Source organism: Microtus ochrogaster, chromosome 18 (genome assembly GCF_000317375.1).
Source record: "Microtus ochrogaster isolate Prairie Vole_2 chromosome 18, MicOch1.0, whole genome shotgun sequence".
In the NCBI taxonomy this organism is placed as follows: domain Eukaryota; kingdom Metazoa; phylum Chordata; class Mammalia; order Rodentia; family Cricetidae; genus Microtus; species Microtus ochrogaster.
In genome coordinates this window covers 60,900,867-60,923,766 of record NC_022020.1, presented here as the reverse complement: position 1 = coordinate 60,923,766, position 22,900 = coordinate 60,900,867, and the positions used below count along the sequence as shown (strand labels likewise).

The window sequence follows — 22,900 nt, the reverse complement described above, 5'->3', positions numbered from 1 at the left end:
GGCGACTAGACTCCTTCCTGATTGCGCAGAGGGCTGTTGTCTGGGACGGTGATCTGTAAGTTTTTTCCCCTTTAAATAAATACCACCCTATTAATCATAATTCCAAACTGGTGTGGGATTGTTTGTGACTTACGCCTTCATCTGAGGCAGCCAGGAGCCGGGCTGTGGGAAGAGGCCCACAGCTCCTACTACACTCCTAGGGCCCTTCAGTGGGGGGGAAAGTGAAAACAAAACAAGGAAGGAGGATGAACGTGCTATTCTGCTTCCTCATGGCTTACACCACAGGGTTGCAATGCTCGGGGGTGGGAGAAGATGGAGAAATCCACAGAGATGTTGTGTTAATTCCCAAGTGACGGCATTTACTGTCTGCACGGCTCTAAATGTGAGCTCAAGCGTTTTCACACTGCACACAGTGCCTCGTCTGTTCTTTCTTATTGAACTGCCTGACATTTTCCAATCATCTACACTTTTGTTTCTGTTGCTAAACTCAAAGCAGCTCTGGAGAGACCGCACTCTGGTGGTCACTGTCCTGTACTAACTCTTCTGTGACTCCATGTTTCCATTCTTGCTTGATCTATCCCACACAGCTGTCAGCACAGCTGAGCCTAAGACGCAGGACACTTAACCACTGCATTGCTGTCAAAAGACCGGGTGAGCTCACCTGCCAAAGAAGGCATCTCCTTTTCCCTAAACTTGAGAGACTGTGTGAAGGAAACGAATTTTAGTGGAAATAATTTGTCAACTCTTGTTATTGTCCGGTGCTAAAGTTCAACCCCAGGGCCATGTGTGGACATGCATTCTACCACTGAGCTGTATTCCCAGGCTCCTGAACTTTTGAGCATCAAAACAGAACAAGTTACGAGACAAGGAAAATGGTTTCTGCATAGACTTTTAAAGAGTGCACAACGAACAGACAGGAACAACCTAGCAGGCCTGTTCCTGATGATCCTACACAACGGTGTGCGGTTCTCTGTGAGTGTCCCAATGCCTCTAGCCTGCTCTGGCTCTCCAGCACAGCATCCCTCGTTGCCTTTTCCCTGGAACCTAAACTCATTTCCTTTCAGCTTCACGGCAGAAGAGAGCTAAAGTGCCAAAGAGCTCTGCCACTTCCGCCAAGGCTGTTGTGGCAACTGTGACCTCTGATAGCCTGGTTCTGGGGAGACCGGGTTTCCTGACTGCCCCAAACTCATGGCAATCCTCCACTCTCCGCCTCCCAAGTGCTGGGGTTAGAAGTGTGCCACCACGCCCCACTCCATCTTATCTGTGAAGTCACATATAGGAGATACATACCAGTTTTGACTAAGATGCCCAGCATGCCAGTGTTCTGAGCCCCACCAACATCATCCCTGCAATCCTGGAAAAACAAAGACATTTAGACTTGGCTTGCCAACAAACTCCACCAATGACTGAGTGGGCTGCACTGGTCACCTAAAATTCCCTGAGTCTTGGTTAGGGTTTCTATTGCTGTGAAGAGACACGATGACCACAGCAACTCTTAGAAAGGAAAACACTTAACTGGGGCTGGCTTACAGTTTCAGAGGTTTAGTCCATTATCTTCATGGTGGCATGCAGGCAGACATATTGCTGGAGAAGGAGCTAAGAGTTCTACATCTTGATCTGCAGGCAGCAGAAGCAACCTGTCCCACTAGGTGTGGCTTGAGCATATATGAGACATTAAAGCCTGCCTCCAACAAGGCCACACCTCCTAATAGTGCCACTCACTATGGTCAAGCATTCAAACAAATGAGTTTATGGGGGCCATACCTATTCAAACCACCAAACCCTGCTTTTCTTCTTTCTTAAAATACAAGAAAATAACATGTGTATAAAGGGTTAAGGAATTCTGTGTAACAGTCTTGCTGGAAGCCATGCTGGAGAGCAAGATCAGGGCAGAAGGGAAACTACAGCAGGAGCCCCAGTAACTGAACACAGAACACAGTGATGTCTCCATGCTTCTCACATGCTTGTCTCTGAAAGGAGACCATGAGAAACCACATCCTTGAGAGGTAAATTATCAAGCTTCAGTCAGTCAATGAGCCAGATTACAAAATAACTTTTCTGTGGCTCAAATGTCTTTCAAGCCCACCCAACCAGCTAGGATCAAGTGAAGGAGTATATGTAAGCAGACTGTCTGCATTCATTTCACACTGGGAGTCAGGTGCCTGGAGGGAGCTCCTTGGACCAATTCTTACTCAAGACAGAGATGAATATGCCTGGTGGGGCTGGGTATGGTGGCACATACCTATGGTCCCAGTACTCAGGAAGCTAAGACAGAAAAATTGATGGAGCTCAGAAGCTTGAGGCTGACTGGGTAGCACAGTGAAATTCTATCTTAAAAAATTTTCCCACAAATCTGAAACCTAGCTGACATATACTTGGTTGATTTGACAATGGATGTGGGGTAACTAACAATTCAAAGTCTGGAAGGGGTATCAAGACAATCAACCTTGCCAGTTCATGCCTGAACACACACTCACTTAGATCATGCCTGAAGACAATTCCTTTCTATAAAAAAGATCACTATTACTCAATAACAGTCCATGGAAGTGATTCTTCCCAAACACCAACATCTTCCTTTCGGGTCTACCAAAGGCCTTTTCTGTTAACACAGCTGACTCTTCCCTGTTGAAGAAGCGAGGATGGGGAGGAGCTCCTGGATAATGGCAGCACACAGCTGAGCACGCTTCTCATGCTTCTCCCTCCTAGCCTGCATCCCTTGGGGTTTTCAACCCCAGATAATGAACTTGTCACACACATTTGTCTGGGGATCAGGTAGAATGCCAAGAGAAAAAGGTGGGACAAAAGCTATAGTTTCTCAAACGGCGATCAAATTCAGTGACCGTTCCATCAACTTTAGTGGAAGACTCCAGAAGCAGAAGGTGACACCAGGAGGACTGTGGCACTTTCACCCCTAGGGACTAAGACCCTAGGAGGGACAAACCCTGAGATCTACATGCGGCAGGGCTAGGTGGGAGACCTACTTCTCTAGGTTTCCGTTTCCTAATGTGTAAAATAAGGGTTGGACCAGACAGTCTTAGTGGTTGCTTCCTGCAGCATGCTGTCATGCAGAGCTACAGTGAACCCTTCATACCAGCTTACCACACACAGCACACACAGCAAATATACCAGCTCAGTTGGTGAGGACAAAAGCCAGGTGCACATCACTACTGGTGACTACTGATTCCGGGCTCTGCCCCACCACTCAAACAGCTAAAGTGGTCAGCATCCCTTGCTAATGGATACAGCGATTGGGTAATTCCATAAGTATATGCTAAAAAGACAATGATAGAATTCTTTTTTTTTAATTTTTTTTTTTATTTATTATGTATACAATATTCTGTCTGTGTGTATGCCCGCAGGCCAGAAGAGGGCACCAGACCCCATTACAGATGGTTGTGAGCCACCATGTGGTTGCTGGGAATTGAACTCAGGACCTTTGGAAGAGCAGGCAATGCTCTTAACCTCTGAGCCATCTCTCCAGCCCTAGAATTCTTTTAGTATAGGTTGTTTTCTGCATAAGCTACATTTAAAAAATGAGATCTGTATTGGGATTTTCTTTAGTAGAATACATAAAGCACTTAGCTGACTGGAGTATAAAGAGTTTTTCATATATATATTCAGTCACTATGGAGACCCATTAGATACAACATCTCTGTCTTTACCAGAATACCACTGAACATCCACAGGAAAGCTGCTACAGGAAGCAGGGATTTGAAGCTATATCTCAAAGCAAGACAGATAACTCAGGACTTCTCTTTGGCTCTAATACTTACATCTCCTATCATGACAGCCTCCTCTGGGGCACAGCCAGTGTCCCTCAATGCTTCCAGAAAGAACGTCTTCTCTGGTTTCCCCACGACAATGGCTTTCGTGTCTGTGGCATACTCTAAGGCGGTCACGAATGGTCCTGGTCCCAGGGCTAAGCCATCTTTTCTCTTGTAATACCTGGCCTTGTGGATAGCTATCAGAGGGGCTCCATCCAGGAGTAACCTAGAGAGATGGAGGAAATGGAGATAGGCTAAAAGTAAGTCTTTTATGAGCGGGGGAAAACGTCAGACTTACAAAGTGGTTTTACTCACATTCACAGAAACAAATAGTTTCTTATTAACTTTTAATGACTTGCTGTCTTCTAATGAATTCACAAAGAACTGCTGGGAATTACACACAGATACTAAAGAAAGGTGATAGATTATTAAATTTGGGATTGCTTCAACCTTTTACCTTTAGTGATTTTACACACTTTACCCAAATCACCAGGGAAAGCGAATTAAGAGAACTACAGCTAAATAAGGCACTGGAGGGAAGAGGCTTAACTTAATGAGACGAGTTGGTTCCCTTCCCTAATGGGAAGCAGGAGGCTCCCGAGCCTCTGAAGACACCACAGGGTTGTTGCTGCCGTGATGAAGGAGCCCACGCACCAAGTATGTGCAACTCTGTCTCCTCTACTTCAAATGTAAGTTGCTTTTTACTTTACAAGCTTACTAGAAAATTCTCTAGTTTCTCCTTGTAATTTTCACTCTTCATAGAGCCTCTGACTGCTCTCAACACTGCAATCAGGACATCATCCCGAGAGACCCACTAACCAGGTTTGAAGGGCAGCCCACCACCAGGTTTAACACAGGCCAAACCATACTCTCACTGAATAGAGGTGTCAAGACTTCCCAGCAGTGTGAGAAACAAGCTCTACATAGAATTAGGGAGCTTAGGGACTCAGGCAAAAACATTGCAAATCTCCACAAACTCAATACCTCCCTCTCAAATCTGCCCCCATCCCAACAAAGCAATGTTAGCCAAATAGAGGTAGTCGCATTTGGTTACTGTGTAGTGGAATTGGAGACATGATATTATTATTTAATCTGATTTTAACCATGAAACAAATGACCTCACTAGCTTAATTTACTTTAAGTCATCTACTTAGTTAAAATATTTAGTATGTCCATGGAGGAAGAATTCATCACATCTTATCCCTCACAATTATGAGTAATTAAGAGCTCGGCTATGAAACTGCTAAATTATTCTTGTCAGTGGGCACAGAAATAACTTCCTGTGGGAGATGCAGAATTCCGACATTTATGATTAAATATTTTATTAAGTAAAAACCAATGCTGGACTATTAGAGAGGTTTACTGTTAGTTACTACAAACTGCTCACAGAACAGGACCGAGGCTGCAAAGCCCCTCTGCTGGTCTTAAGGAACCACAGTGCTAGCAGTGGCTCAGTGCAGCCGGGGATGACTCACCTAGCCCCGCCTCCCAAGTCCATTTATTTGCTTCTCCACCACGGAACTGAAATTCTTTATGTAATAGACCTCAAAATTGCTTTCCACTTATAGAGCTAAACTAAAAACTCATTTGATTTAGCTTAGTTAATATTTTATTATATATTAACTGGGGATGAGAATTACCATCCTGATCGATGTGTATACTTAATTTCGAGTGTCTTCCCTGGAAGGGCTGAAATTGTGGGTTCCTCTCCATCTCTCTAAGCCCGAGCTGTCTCCGTAGAGGCTGGGAGGGTGGCTCTTGCCTACTGCTCTCGGCTCAGCATGAGCCTCACTGGATCTTGGAAAGGTTGAAGCACAATTAAGTAAATGTTTTCTAGGCACAGATTTAAAGGTCTTTTGTGGTTAAATATTTCTCAGAAAATATGCAAATAGAGCCATGCATGGTAGCACATATCAGAATTTCTCTGTGGAGGCAGAGGCAGGAAGATCTCAAGTTAAAGGTCAGTCTGGACCATACAGTGAAATGCTGTGTCAAGGAAAATAATAAGTGTATTAAAAGCAGCTACTTTCTTCCTTGAGTGGTCCTGTATCTACTAAGTCGGCAACAACGGGGCCTTTCTATTTCTATTACTAGAAAGAACACGTTGGCATGAAATGTGAAACTTCTGAACTACAAGCTTATTGTGGCATATGAAATAAAAGGAAAAGACAAGAAAGCCTGATACCAAAACTCCACCTTTTCAAGTAGCTGCTCTCTGAGGCCAGGACCAGTCTGCCGGCCTCTTCTGATTCATAATTAACATGCTGGAACACTTAAACCTGATTTTTGTTGCTATTAAAGAAGGTAAGTTCCTAAGGAAGTACTCTTCTAGTCAACAGCAACGTTAACAATTTTCTCCCACCTTGTTGGGAAGAAGGAAGGTTCAGCGGGAGAGGGAGGGAGATGAGAAAACAGAACGGGAGGTGAAAATGACTACATTTCTTTATATGAACATATGGAACTATAAAAAAGAATTAAATGATATTATGAATGTTCTGCCTGTGTGCCTGAGAAGGGCCTATGCATCTGGAGCTTTCTCTGGAAGGGCAGCCAGTGTTCTTAATGGTTGAGCCATCTCTCCAGTCCACTCAACTATTAAAAGAAAGAACCCCTCAATCCAAAACATACCCAAATCTTCACAGCTCTGACCCTGGGAGAGTACTCAGACAAGAGAGAGGTCATCAGCAGAGCTGCCTCTCAGGCAGGCATCTCCTACGTGTCTGAACGTGAGGTTGTGATGCCCTGTATCTCTGTGTACTGTGACACTGTTCTAGTATATACGAGTATGTGCACAGAAACTAGCTGTGTGCTAAAACACTGAATCACTATTATGATTCTTTCTAGGTGACAAAAGAAGATAATTTCTAGATTACTCTTTCTTAGCCTTTATAATTTTCTGCAATGGAAACACGCTATTTCCATGATTAGTTATCTTTTCGACTTATTAATACTAGGATCAGGTTAGATTATTAAGTAATCTACCTACGCAGTCTTCCTTCCAATTGATGCATTACTTAAAGGCTCAAAGACTGAGCTTCTAGTTATGATCGTAAGATAAACAGACCTTTCTATAATCAACTAAGACTGCTGTGAAATTTAAAAATATAACTATGTTCATGTTAATAAATCATACAATATTTCTAAGAAAGAAAAGTGGTGAAGAATTATTAAAGATAAAAATTAATACTTTCTACCATTTCGGGATAACTACATATGCAACACAGATGAAGAAAAGCATGGGAACAGGAGCACCACACTCATGGCCCAAACACTACAGTCACCACCAGGGCGTGGGTGCGGGGGCATCTGTAGGCGCTATCAAATACACTGGTGATTTCTACTTCTTAAAATAGCTAACAGATACAGAAGCCTACCTCTTCCTGTAGTGTGAATTAAGGAAAGAGGTCACCAAGGGTTCTTGGGATTTGAATGTTTTTGACAAAATAAATCCAGATCATACACATTTTTTACAGCTGGTTTATAATCTTTCCCCCAAATCAATTCTTTAAAATCATTTACAATTTCACTCAGGCAGGTAAGACAGATGTATATATGTGCCATGAATTTTAGAGAGGCCAGTTCATTAAAAATATAATAGAGATGAAGCAGTGTAATATGAAATTTGAAGCATCTGTCTTGACGCATAATGCCTGTGAAGGCAGTTATGCAATGGGCTTTAGCATCCAACGTTTATTCTCATTATCAACGTGAATAGTAATTTAATCGGTGGTTCATTTGAGATGCCTATATTTGCCACATATAATCCAAACAGCTGCAGCCACTGGGTGGAAGGCACAGTCTCTGTGGGAACATCAATATGCAAACAAGGCCAAGACCCAGAATCTTTGTTAACTCTCCATCCAGCTGTTAAGTGCGTTTGTGAAATTAGAGTTGACCTATAAGTACACTGTAATGCTTTAAAATGTGGTGTCTGAAAAAATCAATATGGTTAGGAAAGTGTACTAATTAGACAGCATCCGAGCAATTACAGAGCCAGTATTATGTCAACATACATTTTATTACCCTGAGTCTAGTATTCATTTAAAAGAGACCTCCCAACTTCCTATTAAATATGTCCTTCCCAAATTACCAGCTAAAATCAATCAATAATTTCTTCATGAAATCTGTGGCTAGATGAATGCATAAAAAGTAACAGGAGTAAGGAGCAATGCAGGTTTCTATTTCAAATAAACCCCAACTCTGATGTGGCTGGAGGTCTTACAAAAGGAAGGCAGACAATTGCACAGGAACTAAAGCAGGACAATTAAAGTGTGTGAAGCAGAAGATATTTAATAGCATAGACTGCGAAGAACATTCTCAAGCCATTCGGCAATTACTAGACGAATTTTAAGTAAAGGTTTGAGCATCACAGTGCCTACAAGAGCTGAAAACACTGGTGATTTGCAAGGATTAATCCATTAACCAATGATTCACAATGATCATGCACAGAGCAAAAAAACCAAAAAAATGCCGGCCCTCAAACTGCAATTTCTGCCCATTCACATTTACATGAGGATGGCTATTTTCCAAAACTGACAGTAAACAATGTAGCCAGATGTGTAAACCAGCTACTGTGTTTAATTAAAGCTTCTTACAGGACATACACATGAATAAATGAATTCTACATCAAGGATAGGATAGGGTGATTCTTGTATGTCCTTATACTGGAAATAAAAATAAAAATAGTGTTCTTATGGTTAAAATACTAGACATCTACCAGGCCATTGTTTGCTTTTCCTCCTTTTGTTTGGTTATTTTTTGGTTGTTGTTTTGAGTTAGTGTCTTGTTTTTCAGGCTAACCTTGAACTCTACGTAGCTGACTGAGCTTCTGGCCCTTCTGCCTCCGTCTCAGAACCAAGGACTTTGTACCTGGTAGGCAAGCACTCTACATCCCTATCAAACCATTGATATTTTTTGTAAATTGATTCAATGTATCTTCTGTAATATTTTTAACTATTCATTTGCCATAAATGCAAAGGCAAATTATACTGTTCAGTTGTTTGATAAGAAAAATCACAATGAGAAAATGAAAACTTTAAGGGGGAAAAAAACCACAATATCTCTCCAGATCAAATCTGTAAGTAAATTCTGTCCAACTTATTTTGAAAAGTAAGAGAACAAGTCCATGGTTTTTCTTTTGGAAGAAGCTGCAGCAGCTTGTGCAGGCTAAACACACACACACTGGATTGACAGCACTGGCGTGCATGTGTCTGTGAACACTGCTGGAGCATCTCCACCTGGCTGTCCTACGAGCTCTCGGCTATTTGCAGAGGCTAGAATCTGACATTCTTCTGGTCTTACTCTTCTTCAGCCTCCATCCCAACACTTCAGCAAGTTATGTACCTGAGCCTCCATCTGTACTCTACAGCCAGGTTCTAGGGCAGTCCTTCATAAGCACCAAGGCTCCACTCTTTATAGTCTGGCTTCTCATGAGGGGAATCACCTTCACTGTTTTCAGCTGAGGAGCTGGATGTTTCTCTCTCAGTGGCTGGCATTGTCAGTGGAAAATGCCAAGAGTAATAAAATAATAATAATAATAGTAAAAACCTACTTCTTTTCCAGCTGCAATTTTATTATGAATTCCTATTCTAGAACGTTGCTTCTATATATAAGAGGGGGAAATGATCACAGGCATTAACGCCCAGATATTAGAAAAACAAACAAAATGAGACGATGCAGGTAAAGGCGCTTGTTCAAAGCCCAGTTACTTAAATTTGATCCAAAGGACACACATGGTGAAAGGAAAGAAGAGCCAACTCTTGAAAGCTGTCTTAACTCCACGCAGTGACAGATGTGTGAGTGAGCATGTTTGCATGTACACACACACACACACACACACACACACACACACACGCACAAGAAATAAATGTTTATTTAAAAAATTAAAAATAAAGCTGGGCATAGGGGCACATGTCTTTAATCCCAACATATGGGAGACAGAGGCAAGTGAGTTCAAGGCCAGCCCGGCCTGCAGAAAGTGTTCCAGGACAGCCAGAGCTACACAGAAACACCTTGTCTCGAATGGATAAATGAATGAATATAAAACAAAACCCAAGATAGTATTATTTAATGCTGACCCAGAAGTGACCTGGAAGATGTTGTCCTCATGTGCAATCCAGGTAGTCAGAAATTAAAACACAAAATCTCATGTGCTAAATTGTAAAGAAGAAATGAGGGAGAACACAGGTCAGAGGGAAAGCAGCTGGCTTACCGAAATGCCTGATTCAGAAGCTGATAATGGAAATGTTCTGGTGCCAGGCCGATGACCACAGCGTTGGGGTCGCCTGTTTGTACTCCTGGCAAGGGAAAAAGGGAGAGTTTAAGGCTGCCACACTGAGCGACAAAATCTCCACTTATGTGCACATTGCTGTCACCATAATTTGAAGTACATTTTGAAAATCTTAAGAGGAGAGAGAGAAAAAGAGAGAGCGGTGGGGTAAGGTGAGGAGGGGGAAGAGACATTATTATTCCATATTCTTTACACATGGTTTTATAGCTACTGAGTATCTAGAATACTGGCATTGAAAATTATAACCTGGTATTTTCTGGGGATGCCTGATTTCTGAATGTTTTCATGATTACAGTCAGGAGAACATCTATCAGAACATCAGTGGCTGATGAGAGAATGAAATTCTCAGAGGCAAGGGAAATTAGACTTCCAATAGGCATATGCATGACAAATATGTAAAGTACCATCACATAGAATTCTACAGCTTTATATAATCTACCTTTAGTTTCATACATATTAAAGCATGTTTTAAGGCCTTAGTATTTAATAATAGGACATCAGATATGACAAACACATTTACCTTCATAGTGATAATTTATGTACATCCATACACATAATTTTGCATGTACTAATCCACGTTTGTCCATCATTGTGTCCAGACACTCATTTTCTTTTTTTTTTCTTTTTTTTTTTTTTTTGGTTTTTTGAGACAGGGTTTCTCTGTAGCTTTGGAGCCTGTCCTGGAACTAGCTCTTGTAGACCAAGGCTGGCCTCAAACTCACAGAGATCCGCCTGCCTCTGCCTCCCGAGTGCTGGGATTAAAGGCGTGTGCCACCACCGCCCGGCCAGACACTCATTTTCAAATGTCTTTCTTACTAATTGCCATGACTATTAAATAACTTGTTAAAGTTTGTTGTGGGAACAAACTAAGATAATTGCCTGTAGTGAGAACTGAGGAGGTTTAGTGTTAATTCTTACATCTGCCTTTGAAGCAGAGAGTGTTAGCAAAGATATTCTCATTTTCTTAAAATATTCACACACATTGATTATTTTCATGTATATAAACATGTTCCAAGAGGTATTGTCCATCACTACATGGCAAGATTTCTTTCAACCCTGACTGAGGATTGTACTTTTACGTCCCAATTCTACCTTACCGCAGCCACAACAGAATCTAGAATTTTAGTATTGTTTTATTACAGTCAGAAAGGAAAAATCAGATTCAAAGCTTGTTCTGTTATCCCTCAGTTTATTCAGAAACAACTATGCTGATTACGGAAACTGGTCTTGTTGCTCAGCTCCTGTATCACATTGGCGATTGGAGAATTTGTTGGCTCATGTGGCATCACAGGGCAGAGGCAGTGAGCACCAGAATAATGGGTTTCCTTGTAGCTAAGCAGGGTGGCCTAAGACTAAAGCTCTGCTAGTACAGAGAAGCAGGAAGTCACTCCTCTGAAGAAGTGGCTACCAACCTTATCAGATTTCAGCTGCAGAGCCTGTTGGGGCCACAGGTCTACCCCGAGATTGGCAGGGACATCAGGGGCACCTGATTAGTTCTGTGGGTGCTGCTGCACATTGCTTCTGGCTTCACAGCCCTGAACACTAACTCTTCAGCTTCCTTGACAGCTCTGTAAAATTTTACATTTTAACTGTGTGTGTCTGTGTGCGCAGGTGCACAGCAGTCATGGTCCAAGTGTGGAGGACAGAGGACAACTTGCAGGAGTCGGTTCTCCGCTTCCACAGTAATAGTCCCCTTGGATCAAACCCAGATTTTCAGGCTTGTGGCAAGTGCCTTTATCCATGGAGCCATTTTGGTTGCCCATGACCTTTCTTGTTCTCATGAAAATATCCATAAACACACGAAAGCAGAAAGCTAGTATTATGAGCCTAGATAGATCCATCGTTCTACCAATCTGCCCTCGTGTTTCTGGAAAATCTTTAGAGAGAAAATCCCGGGTTACTGTGTCATTCCACTCTTTCATATTTCAGTATTTTTAATCAATAATGAAAATATTTAAAACCTTAATATAAATACCAAAAAAGTAAGTAGCTCCTAATATCATCCAATACTTGAATTTCCCCAAACATCTCAAACTGTTTCTTAACATAGGGAATGTCAAGCTGACAACCTCTAATCCCCATGCTGCTTCTGCCTGTTATCTTTTATTTCTCGTTCTCCAAGTTCACTTCACCCCTTCTTGGTGCAATTAGACGCTAGCCCTGGAGAGGCCAAACACTGCATGTGGCTGACTGTAGTGGTGTTTAAGTCGTTCCTTTATCCCTAACTTTCCTTTATATGCGTTCATATACAACCAGTTTATTTCATAGGCGATACTATGAATTTCCTACTATATTGTATCATGAAACATGATTCTGGTATTCTACTTGCAGCGATGTTGAAATTGATCAGCGGAGACAAGGAGCCGTTACCCACACCCCTCCACTCTGAAGGTCAAGTCACCCTTGCCGCTAATGCTTTAAGGTCTATTGATATTCTTGCCTGTTTCTTGAGGGCTTATCAAGTGATGATGTTTAATTCTGTCATTTCTACCTGGGATTCTTCTATAAAGAACTTAATTTTTATCAAATATTTGGTTATTCTAAAATATGGTCTCATTGAAGAAGTAAGGAAGTTCTTGTTCCAGTCTTTGCAGAGCCGAGGAGCTAGAGCTCCACACCATCCTCTTTGGTAGCGAAACATTCCCTTCTAGTGTTCTCTGGACATGCACTCATTATGAGGTCTTTGGCAGTTTCTTTACAAACATAATGCACCAAGCACGACTCATCTACTTCCTGCTGAGGCAGGGAGCCGCCAGCCACTTTTCAGGAGCTACAGAAGGAAATGGTATCAGCCAACATAGTCTGAATACGAGTTTGTCACTGCTCTAAGGCACGCTCAGCGGAAGACTGTACAATCCTGAAAATTTGCAGGGATGGCAATGTATTTGTTTTTCAGTTGAAGGCAGTCAAAGTTGGTTTCCGTTTCCCTACAAGTGATAATTCTGATTGGTACCCGGGTGTATTTCCTATTAGTACAGGTCTGGAGGTTCTGACCAACCTGGAAAGCTATCACGTGGAATTATAATTAGAATATTCACATCTATTTTGTATACTTATCAGTCACAGTCTCAGCTATGACAACAAAGCAATGCAGCAAAGCTTCGCATTACTAGGACATTTCCCACAGTTACTGTTTCCAAAGTGGAAACAGTTTTCTCTTTACTGAAAAATATTTCCTATAAATTGCGAATGGCATGTGTTCCTAAGAAGGCCCTTATTTATCTCATCTAACCAAGAGAAGCGAGCACATCCTGGGTTGGGTCATAATACTCAGAATAATTCTTTTTTTTAAGCCATGGCTCAAAATTCACTAACAGATTATGAAATTAATTTAGAATACTCTAGCATTAAAAATCAAACAGTCCAAACAGATAATACAGCATATGTCACAAAGTCAGAGTACTATTTAACACACAGAAACACACAGAAACACACACACACACAGAAACACACACACACACACACACACACACACACACAAACACACACACACACACACACACACACACTATACAGCCAATCTCTTATTGTGAATGGTGGTGAAAAAGAATTGAGAAACATCAGCTCAGATCCAAGCTCTATTCACACAGCAGGTGACCTGGCAAAGTCGACCTCAGAAGTGCAGGAGCAGCTTTCCTCCAGTCTACAAGGGCTCCATATGTTTTCTCGGTTTGTCTTGTGGCCCATTTCAGTACTAACAGAGAACTCTAAGGAGATGCCTCCTCCACATGCTCCACATGCTCTCAGGTCTGAGGACTTGTTAATAACTCCTGAGTCTCTCACCTGTGAAATCAGGCAGTGCACGGTCGTCAATCAACAGCATGGGCCTCACTTGCTTCTGTTCTACTAAGTTCCGGGCCGCCGTCAGAGAAGTGAAAATCTCATCCTCGGAGATGTCAAACTCCAATTTCTTCAACCTTTCCAGTAGGTCCTGCTTGCTTTCTTTGGTTGTATTGGTCACAAACCTAACCATCACAGAGGCAGCGCGCAACCTGGGGAAGACAGACCGAGAGGGAAGGGCTGGTTTTGCCTCATGGGCCACAATACCACCTATTTTTTTAATAATCGCCCAACGCTTACAAATCGTCTATACCATATGGGGCAGTGCTTCACCTCCAAAAGCTGGAATATTAAACTCTGAAAGCTATGTCTACTTTTGTGAGACCTTCTGGGCTCCAGCTGCCCTGTGCTGTGGAGTTTAGTGAAGAAACGAAGCCCCACCATCCTTATGGGTCTGAGAGGTGAGTTATCGTAAAGACTACCCACTGATGGAACATGACAAAACTAGGCTCAGGGAGGCAAGTAACTTCCCCACTAGGCAGCACTGCGGGTACAGCAATGCTTCCATGTTCTGGAATAGTGTTTTATTTCCCTTACTTGAAGAACAAAGGATGCCCAGTTACTAGAGACCCGAGAAAGCATTCTGGAAGCAAGTGACATAAGAAAAAAAATCCCAAACAAGTCCAATAGATAATCCAGCACATCTCTCAAAGTGTGCTGCACCCCAGTGAGTCACCGTGTTTATAAACAGAACTTACTTGGAAAGCTAAGAGAAACGCTCAAAACTGGTTTTCTAGCTGGGCGCTGGTAGTGGTGGCGCACGCCTTTAATTCCACAATCCACTCAGGAGGCAGAGGCAGGCAGATGTCTGTGAGTTCGAGACCAGCCTGGTCTACAAGAGCGAGTTTCCAGGTCAGGCTCCAAAGCTACAGAAAAATCCTGTCTCGAAAAACAAACAAACAAATAAACAAATAGAATAAAAAACAAACAAACTGGTTTTCTTGTCAGACCCAGGAGCTGTTAGCTGTACTTCTACAAAAAATTTGAGGCTGCTCTGGGCATAGTGAATTTAAGGCTAGCCTGGGCTACACAGCAAGACCCCATCTCCTCTTGAACTGCTTACATGAAGGACTGATTTGATCCCATCTGCTTTTGAAAAATTGGATGGTTTCAGAAAAATAATTTGTGAATCTGGCCTTCTTTAAAAATAATCTTTTCTTGGTTCAATAGTGTTTTAACATAAAATCTAGAAGTAATTATAATTTAACTATAGTTTAGAATTTATATTAACAGTGTTGCTTTTTATGTCTTCCCCAGAAGGCTACAAAGGCATAAAAGTACTAAAAACAATTTAAAGCAAGCAAATGAATAAAATAGAAAAGAGTTTTAAGAATTCACCCAAGGAGCATTAAATAAAATTATTTGATTAATTCACTGTAATCACGATTACCTATATAATGTCTGTGTGGTAGTTTTTCAGCAAAACACACTAAATGTGGTGATTTATCTAATAAAAGAAACTGACTACTTCAACGTGGCTCTTATCCCGAAAATGGGAGTTACTGTGCAGTAACCACACCTGTTCAACAAACAAAATCTTTTCGTGTCCTTCACTTCCCGTGTCTCCTTGTTTCTATATAAATCACAGTGGTGGGGCCAGTGGAAAGGTTTCCCTGGAAGGAAAACTGCCAGAGACTCAGACAGAACAACGGATGGCCTCCTGCCTGACAGACTGCTGGTTCACACCCACACAGCCTCACAGAGGTGTCTCTGTTCAGCAGAGATAAGGTTTTTCTCTCAATCTAGAGCAGAAAACTCCTCTTCAGAGCAGTAAGATCTAGTACTGATGTGTGATGTTGTTGAATTTATGGACAAAGCTTAGACAGGTGGGAAAGTAAGCCCTCTTTTTCAACCCAGAACTCTTTGTCAGTGTGGGTTTTGATATATACATAGAGGAATATGATACTTAAGACAATTAAAAGTTATGGAGGTACTGACAATAGGTTTCCACTTGAACATGAGGTCTGGAGTTGAAGGTGCGAGTCTTACTGTGAACGAATGGTGTTGGCTTCAATGAAGCACTGGCATATCCCACAGGTCTGTAGTCACTCAGGGTGACCGACAGCTTGTGGGAATATTACCTGAGCTCAGCCGTGCTAAGAAGTTGCACAGGGTTCATTCTAAAAGGGATGCTGAAGTAAACAGCTTCTAGAAATTAATGTTAATAATCTCAGATAGGGAATGCTGACGTTGCCATCAGTATTTCTATTGTTCAGATGTAGATCAGAGAAAATCAAAGAGAAGAATCATGGGCTTGGAGGGAGTAAACATCAGCTCACTCTAACTGGAGGGCGATCTTGAGAGAAATCTCAGGCTCTGGCTCTGGAGAAGCTGTGGTGGCTCTGACAAGTAGTAAAGGAATCACAGAGGAAATCCCCTAGATAGAAAAGCAGAGAGTTTAAATAATTCTGCCTACTTTTACTTATTTTTATAAAGCCTTTATACATTTTATACAGTGTGTAGAAAGTCAGCATTATTGTTCAGCTTCTCTAGTGTTTTTTATGGAGGAGATAAAAATTAAGTTTAGCTGTTAAAAATAAATAAAGCTGGGATGTCCCTCAATTGGAAGAGTGCCTGCCAGCGTGCACAGTCCTGGGTTCTGCTCCCCAGTACTGCAAATGCTGGGCATAGTGGCACACACCAGCAATTCCAGTCCGAGGTTAAAGGAGGATCAGAAGTGCAAGGCCACCTTTGGCTGTATTTTAAGTTCAAGGCCAGCATGAGATACTTGAAAAAGCAAGAAAGCAAACACAGAAGCTCACCATAGAAGGCCTGACTCAGACAGAGACCATGCCAAGGATGCAGTAAAGCTGGGCACCCACTTGCCTACTGGTGTTAAATACTGCTCTACCCGTCACTCCTCCAATTACAAAGCTAAGGTCATGACTCCAGAAGAACAGGACAGCTCCACTGCACAAGAACCAGCGACACTGGCATTCTTATGTTTGCGTGTCTACATGGAGAGGGAGGATGGAGCCTGTGTCAGCTGTTGCCCTCATACCCAGCAGTGGTGATGCTTGTTACTGGATTTTAGATTAACAGCACACAGTGAATATTCTAAGGTTTGAAAATGACAAGCACCAAATTTTATATTGCTGTTTTGAAAATCTCTAATTTTGTTCTCAAATATCCATATTCAGTTGACGATGTGTATACATGTGCACATATGTGTGGGTGTGCACGTGTCTGTGGGTGTGCACGCGTGCACATACATTAGGCCAGAGGACAAGCTCAGGTGTTTCTCCTTCGGTGCTGTTTACCTCCTTTGAGACAAGTCTCCCACTAGCCCGAAAATTGTGAATTTGGCTAAGCTGGCCTGCCAGTGAGCCTTGGGTCCACCACACCTGGCTGTGAGTGGGTGCTGGGGACTGAACTCGGGTCCTCATGCTTGAAGAGCAAGCACTTTCTTTAATGTTAAAGGTAACCTCTAGCCCCTCGGTTATCTTTAACATGCCTTTACCACGCATTCTCTGCTTGTTCCTAGACTTGTACTTGGTTAGTACTGTAACTGATGAATCAAAAATATAAGACAGTCTTTAATCTTTGGAAGTATTAAGTTTAGTGGATGGAAATATTTCAAAAAATTCCAAGTCTTTCAAGCAGTTTTAAATTCAGCGTTATATTTTAGGAGCTGAGGAGGCTGAACATGTATATATACTTCAGCTGGATTGCAGGATTCATGTGATTTTTCCCCCAGTGCTATTTATTCTATATTTTTAGAATTAAATTATTATTTCAGGTTCTTGAGTCTTCATTCCCAATTTACATTATCGATTTAAAAAACCATACTGGGGGAGGGAGGAGAGAACAAGCAGAGAGAGCCAAAGGCCAGACCTAATAAAGGCAGGGAGAACAGTGCTCGAGGATATTACAACACATACATCTTCTAGCGAGACCCAAGGCAGTTCCTCCATGGATGGTGAGCTGGTGAAACACCATCTCAAGGCCATCCATTTAGCTAATGATCCGCCTTGGTAAAGCGGCACTTAAAAACGTATTTGTCATCTGAACCTGGAGGATAGCTTGCCTTTTAAGAGCTTCCTGTGCGCCTGGCACAGCTGCATCTTCAATGTGAAGTGTGCCATTGAGATCTACCAAAACAGCTTTTAACGCACGGCGCGCTGCCATCCTTCATTCCCTAGGAGAGAGCAAATGAAATTAAAAATACAGTTTAACAAACAATGGACAATTAAAAACTGGTAAGCAATCAAAAATACCATTCATTTCCAGGAAGATATTGCTTAGTGCTAAGCTGCTTTTCTTTTGGAAATAAACAGCATTTTTTTTTTTTAAAAAAAAATCAAAACCACAACATTTAACGCATGAAACTTCTAATAATGCTTAGGTTTTTATGTATTTTCTTTTTAATATTGAGTTAAAACTTGGAAGGGAAATGCTAAAATGAGATGCTACTACCTAATTTCAGGTTTCGTAGAACAACTCTGGCGAATGGCTTGTGTAAGCATGAGAACAGTGAGGACAAAGACAGGAACCCTACATCAACAAGGTCTTTTCAGTTTTCGTTATGGACAGTTAAAACATTCTAATTGCAACTGCTATGTTCTGAACTGGTGTGTGTGGCCAAGCAGCTGCCAGTATTTATAGATTACTGAGGGTGGAAAATCAAGTTATATAGCTAACAATAAACAGTATATATAAACACACATATTTAAGTGTATTTAAAATAAGGTCTCATACAGTCCAGGCTGAACTCCCTGTGATCCTCCTGCCTCCACCTCCCAGCCTTGCACCACCATACCTGGTTCCTGCAATGGTGGGGATGGGATCCTGGGCTTCATGCATGCAAGGTTAGCATGCTGACAGCTAAGCTACATCTCTAGTTCCCTGTAGAATTGTTTGTTTGATGTTTTTTTTTTTGTTTTGTTTTTTTTGTTGGTTTTTTTTTTGAGACAGGGTTTCTCTGTAGCTTTGGAGCTTGTCCTGGAAACTACTTCTTGTAGACCAGGCTGGCCTTGAACTCACAGAGAGCCTCTGTCTGCCCCCAGAGAGCTGGGATTAAAGGTGTGTGCTGCCACCAACTGGTTCCATGTAGAATTTTTAAAGATCACTTCCTCACTTTCTAATGTGCAACTTTACTTTGCATATTTCCCTCTCATTTGATACTTAGCTTATTTTGACTAGGTCTTGTTATAACCCAGGCTAACCTTGTATTCACAATCCTCCTGCCTCCTAAGAGCTGGAGCTACAGGTCTATGCTACCATGCCCAGCCCCTTAAATCTCTATTTTGAGTTATGGGATCTAACGATAAATATGGTTTATAGATCATGGGGGAGGTGGGCTTAAATATAGAGGTTTAAGAGAAGGAATGATATTTGAGACTTAGGGTTTGTTTTGAGACAAGGTCTCACTATGTAGCCCTACCTGATCTGGAACCATCCCGTAGACCAGGTTTGCCTCCAATATGGCGCCACGGTCAGGGGACCCTAAAGCCAAGATGGAAGGGCTCATTTGCCATCCTGATGACAATCCCCAGGGCCCTAGATGGAATGGCAGCCTGGGTTCACTACTCACATGCTTGCCCCGCATATCCATTCGCCCACCAGGACTACAGAGGAGATGAATGGGAGGCTTCGCAACACCCCACCAACCCTTTGAAGTACAGCTCAGGGGACAGCAGCTTCAGCCACCCTGTTGATGCTGATCATCTCTCTCATGGTACTGGCAGGGTTCGCAGCCGTCCCCTACCCCTCACTACAATCACGTGACTGCCTTGTGGTTTTTGTCTTTATAAACCCCTTACAATAGTAGGTGGGTCCTCCTCCCTCCACCTGCTGCAACAGATTGCGAGGCAGGGGTCCCTCACTAGCCCATATACAATAAATGAAACCTTGCTTTTGCATTTGGAAGAGTATGGCTCTGTGGTGATCTTTTTTTTTGGGGGGGGGGGGGTCTCGGTACTTAGGCACAACACCCTGACAGCATCATTGGGCCAGTTCCATCTTTACCTGAAAGCGGTTTTCTCTGTAAACCACAAGGGGCTGTACCTGCAGCCCCAACGCTAAATCCAGTCAGTCCTACCACCTTGGTTTTCGGCCTAACTTCTCTTTATCTTTAAAACTATCTTGGTTTTACATCAGTGACATACGCTAACCAATGTAACCAACAATGTATCCACACAAAAATACATTTTAAAGGAAAACCCAGTATAGTAAGCAAAGTATCCTTTTTGCATAAGGATAGGTGTGTTCTCTGATATAATAAAATGAACAGTGTGGTAGCTTTAAGGTGACAAAAGCATGAGAAATACATAATTAGTCTGTATTTTTAAGATCACCTCTTAACTATTTTAAGAAAACCCCAAACCTCCTCTCCGATGGTCTCTTAGTCCACTCCCACATCATTACTTGGAACGCAAGAGCGGCCGCTGAGTATGAAGAAACAAAGGAAGATATGAACCCTGCCTACAAGAACTCGGGAGAATTTAGCTGCTTAGCCTGTTTCTTCACTGCTGGGAGTATTCGACACCATGAACAGTGCTCTACACTGGAAGAAACGGGTTCTACAGATTGCTGAGATTGGGAAAGGAGAGTACTTAATGATGCAATGAGGGCTCTAAAAAATCTCCAAGGTAAATAGGATGCAAGAGTTGGGAATTTGAGACATATAATTTTAAAAACTTGTGCAAATATGATAAAACATGAGATTTCAAAGAAATCGTTCTCAGCGAGTTTTTCCAGTAATGCCACCTGGACGCTCGGGATTAAAATGCCTCCATTTTCTTACAGTACCCAACATTTTGGGAAACCATGTGTGAGTCAATAAATGATACTATTATTCATTCAGTCATTCTATTAAATCATCTGCAGGATCCCCATTCCCTCAAGCCGAAGTCCAAACAACGAACAGTGGAGTACAAAGCGGAGCCCTTCACCTCTTCTACCGATTTAATTTACTACCACACCCACGTTCTCGGCAGCTTGCTCGGCCGAAGACTTCTGCTTCCCTCTTCCGTGGCTGTCTAAAACTGCCGCTTTCCGTCCCATCCTCCTTCCCTCTGGCCGTCTCCTTTAGTGCTCAGTCTCGGGTACCATTTCCTCTGGCTAACTTCAACTTCTCTCCGGGCGTCTGTGCGTCCCCAGTATAAAGTCTACCAGCCTTGCCCCGCCCTGCCTGCATCTCCCACTAAACGGTAGAGTTCTGTAAATGGAAGGGCTGTTGCCTTTTCCTATGTGGACACTCAAAAGCGTCTTAAACCAACTAAACCCATGCATTTATCTCTGAATTGGGAAAACCTAAGAGCAAGGACCTCTTTTTGCAAACTCAACTGCAAGGACTTCCCCCTCCTCGGACCCTGCCGTACGCACTACACAGGCAGGACAACAGAAACGAACACCTCGTAACCACGCGCCTTGGGAGACTGAGCCGGAACGCCAGAGCGGACCCAGGGAGACCAGCTCTGCGCACGCACGCGCACAGCGCAGAGGGGGGCGGTCACCAACGCGACGCGGGGAGGCCCGACCCGAGCAGCTCGGCCCTGTAAAGGTGGTGCTGGCTTTTCCCTAACCCGCTCACAGGAGATGCGTCTCCTGCAGGGGTGCGGCCGCCGTTCCGGAGCCCTCCGCCTCTTGGTTGCGCGCGCCTCCTCACCCTCGCGGCCCCGCCGTCCTCTGGAAAGGCCAGGGCGACACCGTTCACAGCGCCTGACCCGGACTGAGTCCCGACGTGCCGGAAGTCCCGCCCCACGTCCCAGCGCAGCTCCCGGGGTCTCTGGTGCGCCTCCGGGGGTGAAGAGGCATTTGGAGGGGTTTGGAGCCCAGGTTCGCAGGGGAGCCGTCACTTTTGCAATTGCTCATCGTAGCGCTCCGTACTGCAGCACCATTGCACAAACACTGCTTCCTCCCTCCTTCGCGTCCCTATTTCTTGTCCTTTTTTTAGGCTTCACACGTCTTCTATTTTGGCACTTAAAGAGTGTTTTCTTGTGTGCCCCAGTAACTTCAGGCCTCTACATCTTCCCATCATGCCATCCAAAACTGTGACTTCAGCTTTCCTAGTCCTCTTTTCCTTCCATGAGAGCTCCCATGGGCCTTACCTGCTTTTAGGGGAGCAAGATCTTGGTCCATTTGTCTCAGCCTTCCTTACCACCCCTTTCTGCACACATTTGGAGTCACTACTTATGAAGCTGTTTGCAGAGCTTATCCAAGGAAAGGACTCATTCTTAATGTGGGCCGTACCATCCTGTGGACAGAGGTCCCAGGCTAATCACAAAGGGGTTGGAGAGAAGCCAATATTTGTCTCTGCGTGTTGTGGCCGAATGTGACTAGCAGCTGCCTTGTGTTTCTGTTGCCGTGCATTTCCCCATTATGATGGACCGTATCCTTAAACCAAAATGAATCCATCTTGAGTTGTTTCTGTTAGGTATTTCGTCACAGTAGTGAGAAAAGTGATTAAGACATGAATTAACTTTCGGGAGCATTGTGGTGGGACGGCCTACACATATGGACCCTCTTGTCGGGATTGCTGCTCTGATGCTGGCCCAGAACTCACATGCTATCAGAGCACCATCGAGCACTTTCTCTGCCCGGTGTTGCAGTCACTAGTGTTATTGAGACGGACGAGGGAGACCCACCTCTCCTCGGGGAATGGGGTGGAAAAGTTTGTTAAGATCACTTTGTGTATTAAACCACTCTTACTGTGAGCACTCCCTTTGTAGTGAGCCAAGACCCCGGGGAACAGGCAGCTGTGAGCAAAAAGGCTGAACCGGCCACCCTGACTCACCCATGCCAGCACCAGTCGTCAGGAACATTCCACAGCCACTGTGGAGGTTTGAGTGAGAATCCCTTTCCCACGTGTTTGCATGCTTAGTCTCCAGTGGATGGACTGTTTAGGAGGGATTAGGGTGTGTGTCTTTGTTGGAGGACGATTGTCATTGGTGGGTGGGTTTTGAGGTTTCAAACACCTGCCAGGCCTAGTTTGTCTATCTCTGCCTGCAGCCTGGGCATCAGGATGTAAAACTCTTCACTACTGTTGCCAGCACCGTGGTTAGAA

The 22,900-nt window shown here is 43.2% G+C and overlaps 1 protein-coding gene and 1 non-coding gene across 6 annotated transcripts in view; one reads left to right on the top strand and one right to left on the bottom strand.

Annotated features, from left to right (window-relative positions):
- The window catches only part of Hdhd2 (haloacid dehalogenase like hydrolase domain containing 2), a 24,881-nt gene extending 3,297 nt beyond the window's left edge, over positions 1-21,584 (bottom strand). The window contains exons 1-6 of one of the 5 annotated variants that reach the window (XM_005356281.3): positions 21,503-21,584; positions 17,921-18,031; positions 13,837-14,045; positions 9,976-10,060; positions 3,774-3,990; positions 1,291-1,354 (exon numbers count right to left, since the gene is read on the bottom strand). In XM_005356281.3, the coding sequence (XP_005356338.1) occupies positions 1,291-1,354; positions 3,774-3,990; positions 9,976-10,060; positions 13,837-14,045; positions 17,921-18,021 (676 nt within the window). In that variant the 5' untranslated portion in view covers positions 18,022-18,031; positions 21,503-21,584. Of the gene's footprint in view, positions 1-1,290; positions 1,355-3,773; positions 3,991-9,975; positions 10,061-13,836; positions 14,046-15,974; positions 16,122-16,172; positions 16,271-17,920; positions 18,032-21,419 lie in introns of those variants that run through there. The other 4 variants (XM_013349571.2, XM_005356282.3, XM_013349572.2 and 1 more) reach the window with 4 other exon arrangements.
- Positions 15,673-15,795, top strand: LOC113457143. The gene has a single exon (XR_003377772.1). It is a non-coding gene; the product is annotated as a small nucleolar RNA SNORA40 (small nucleolar RNA).
- Positions 21,585-22,900: the final 1,316 nt, after the last annotated feature.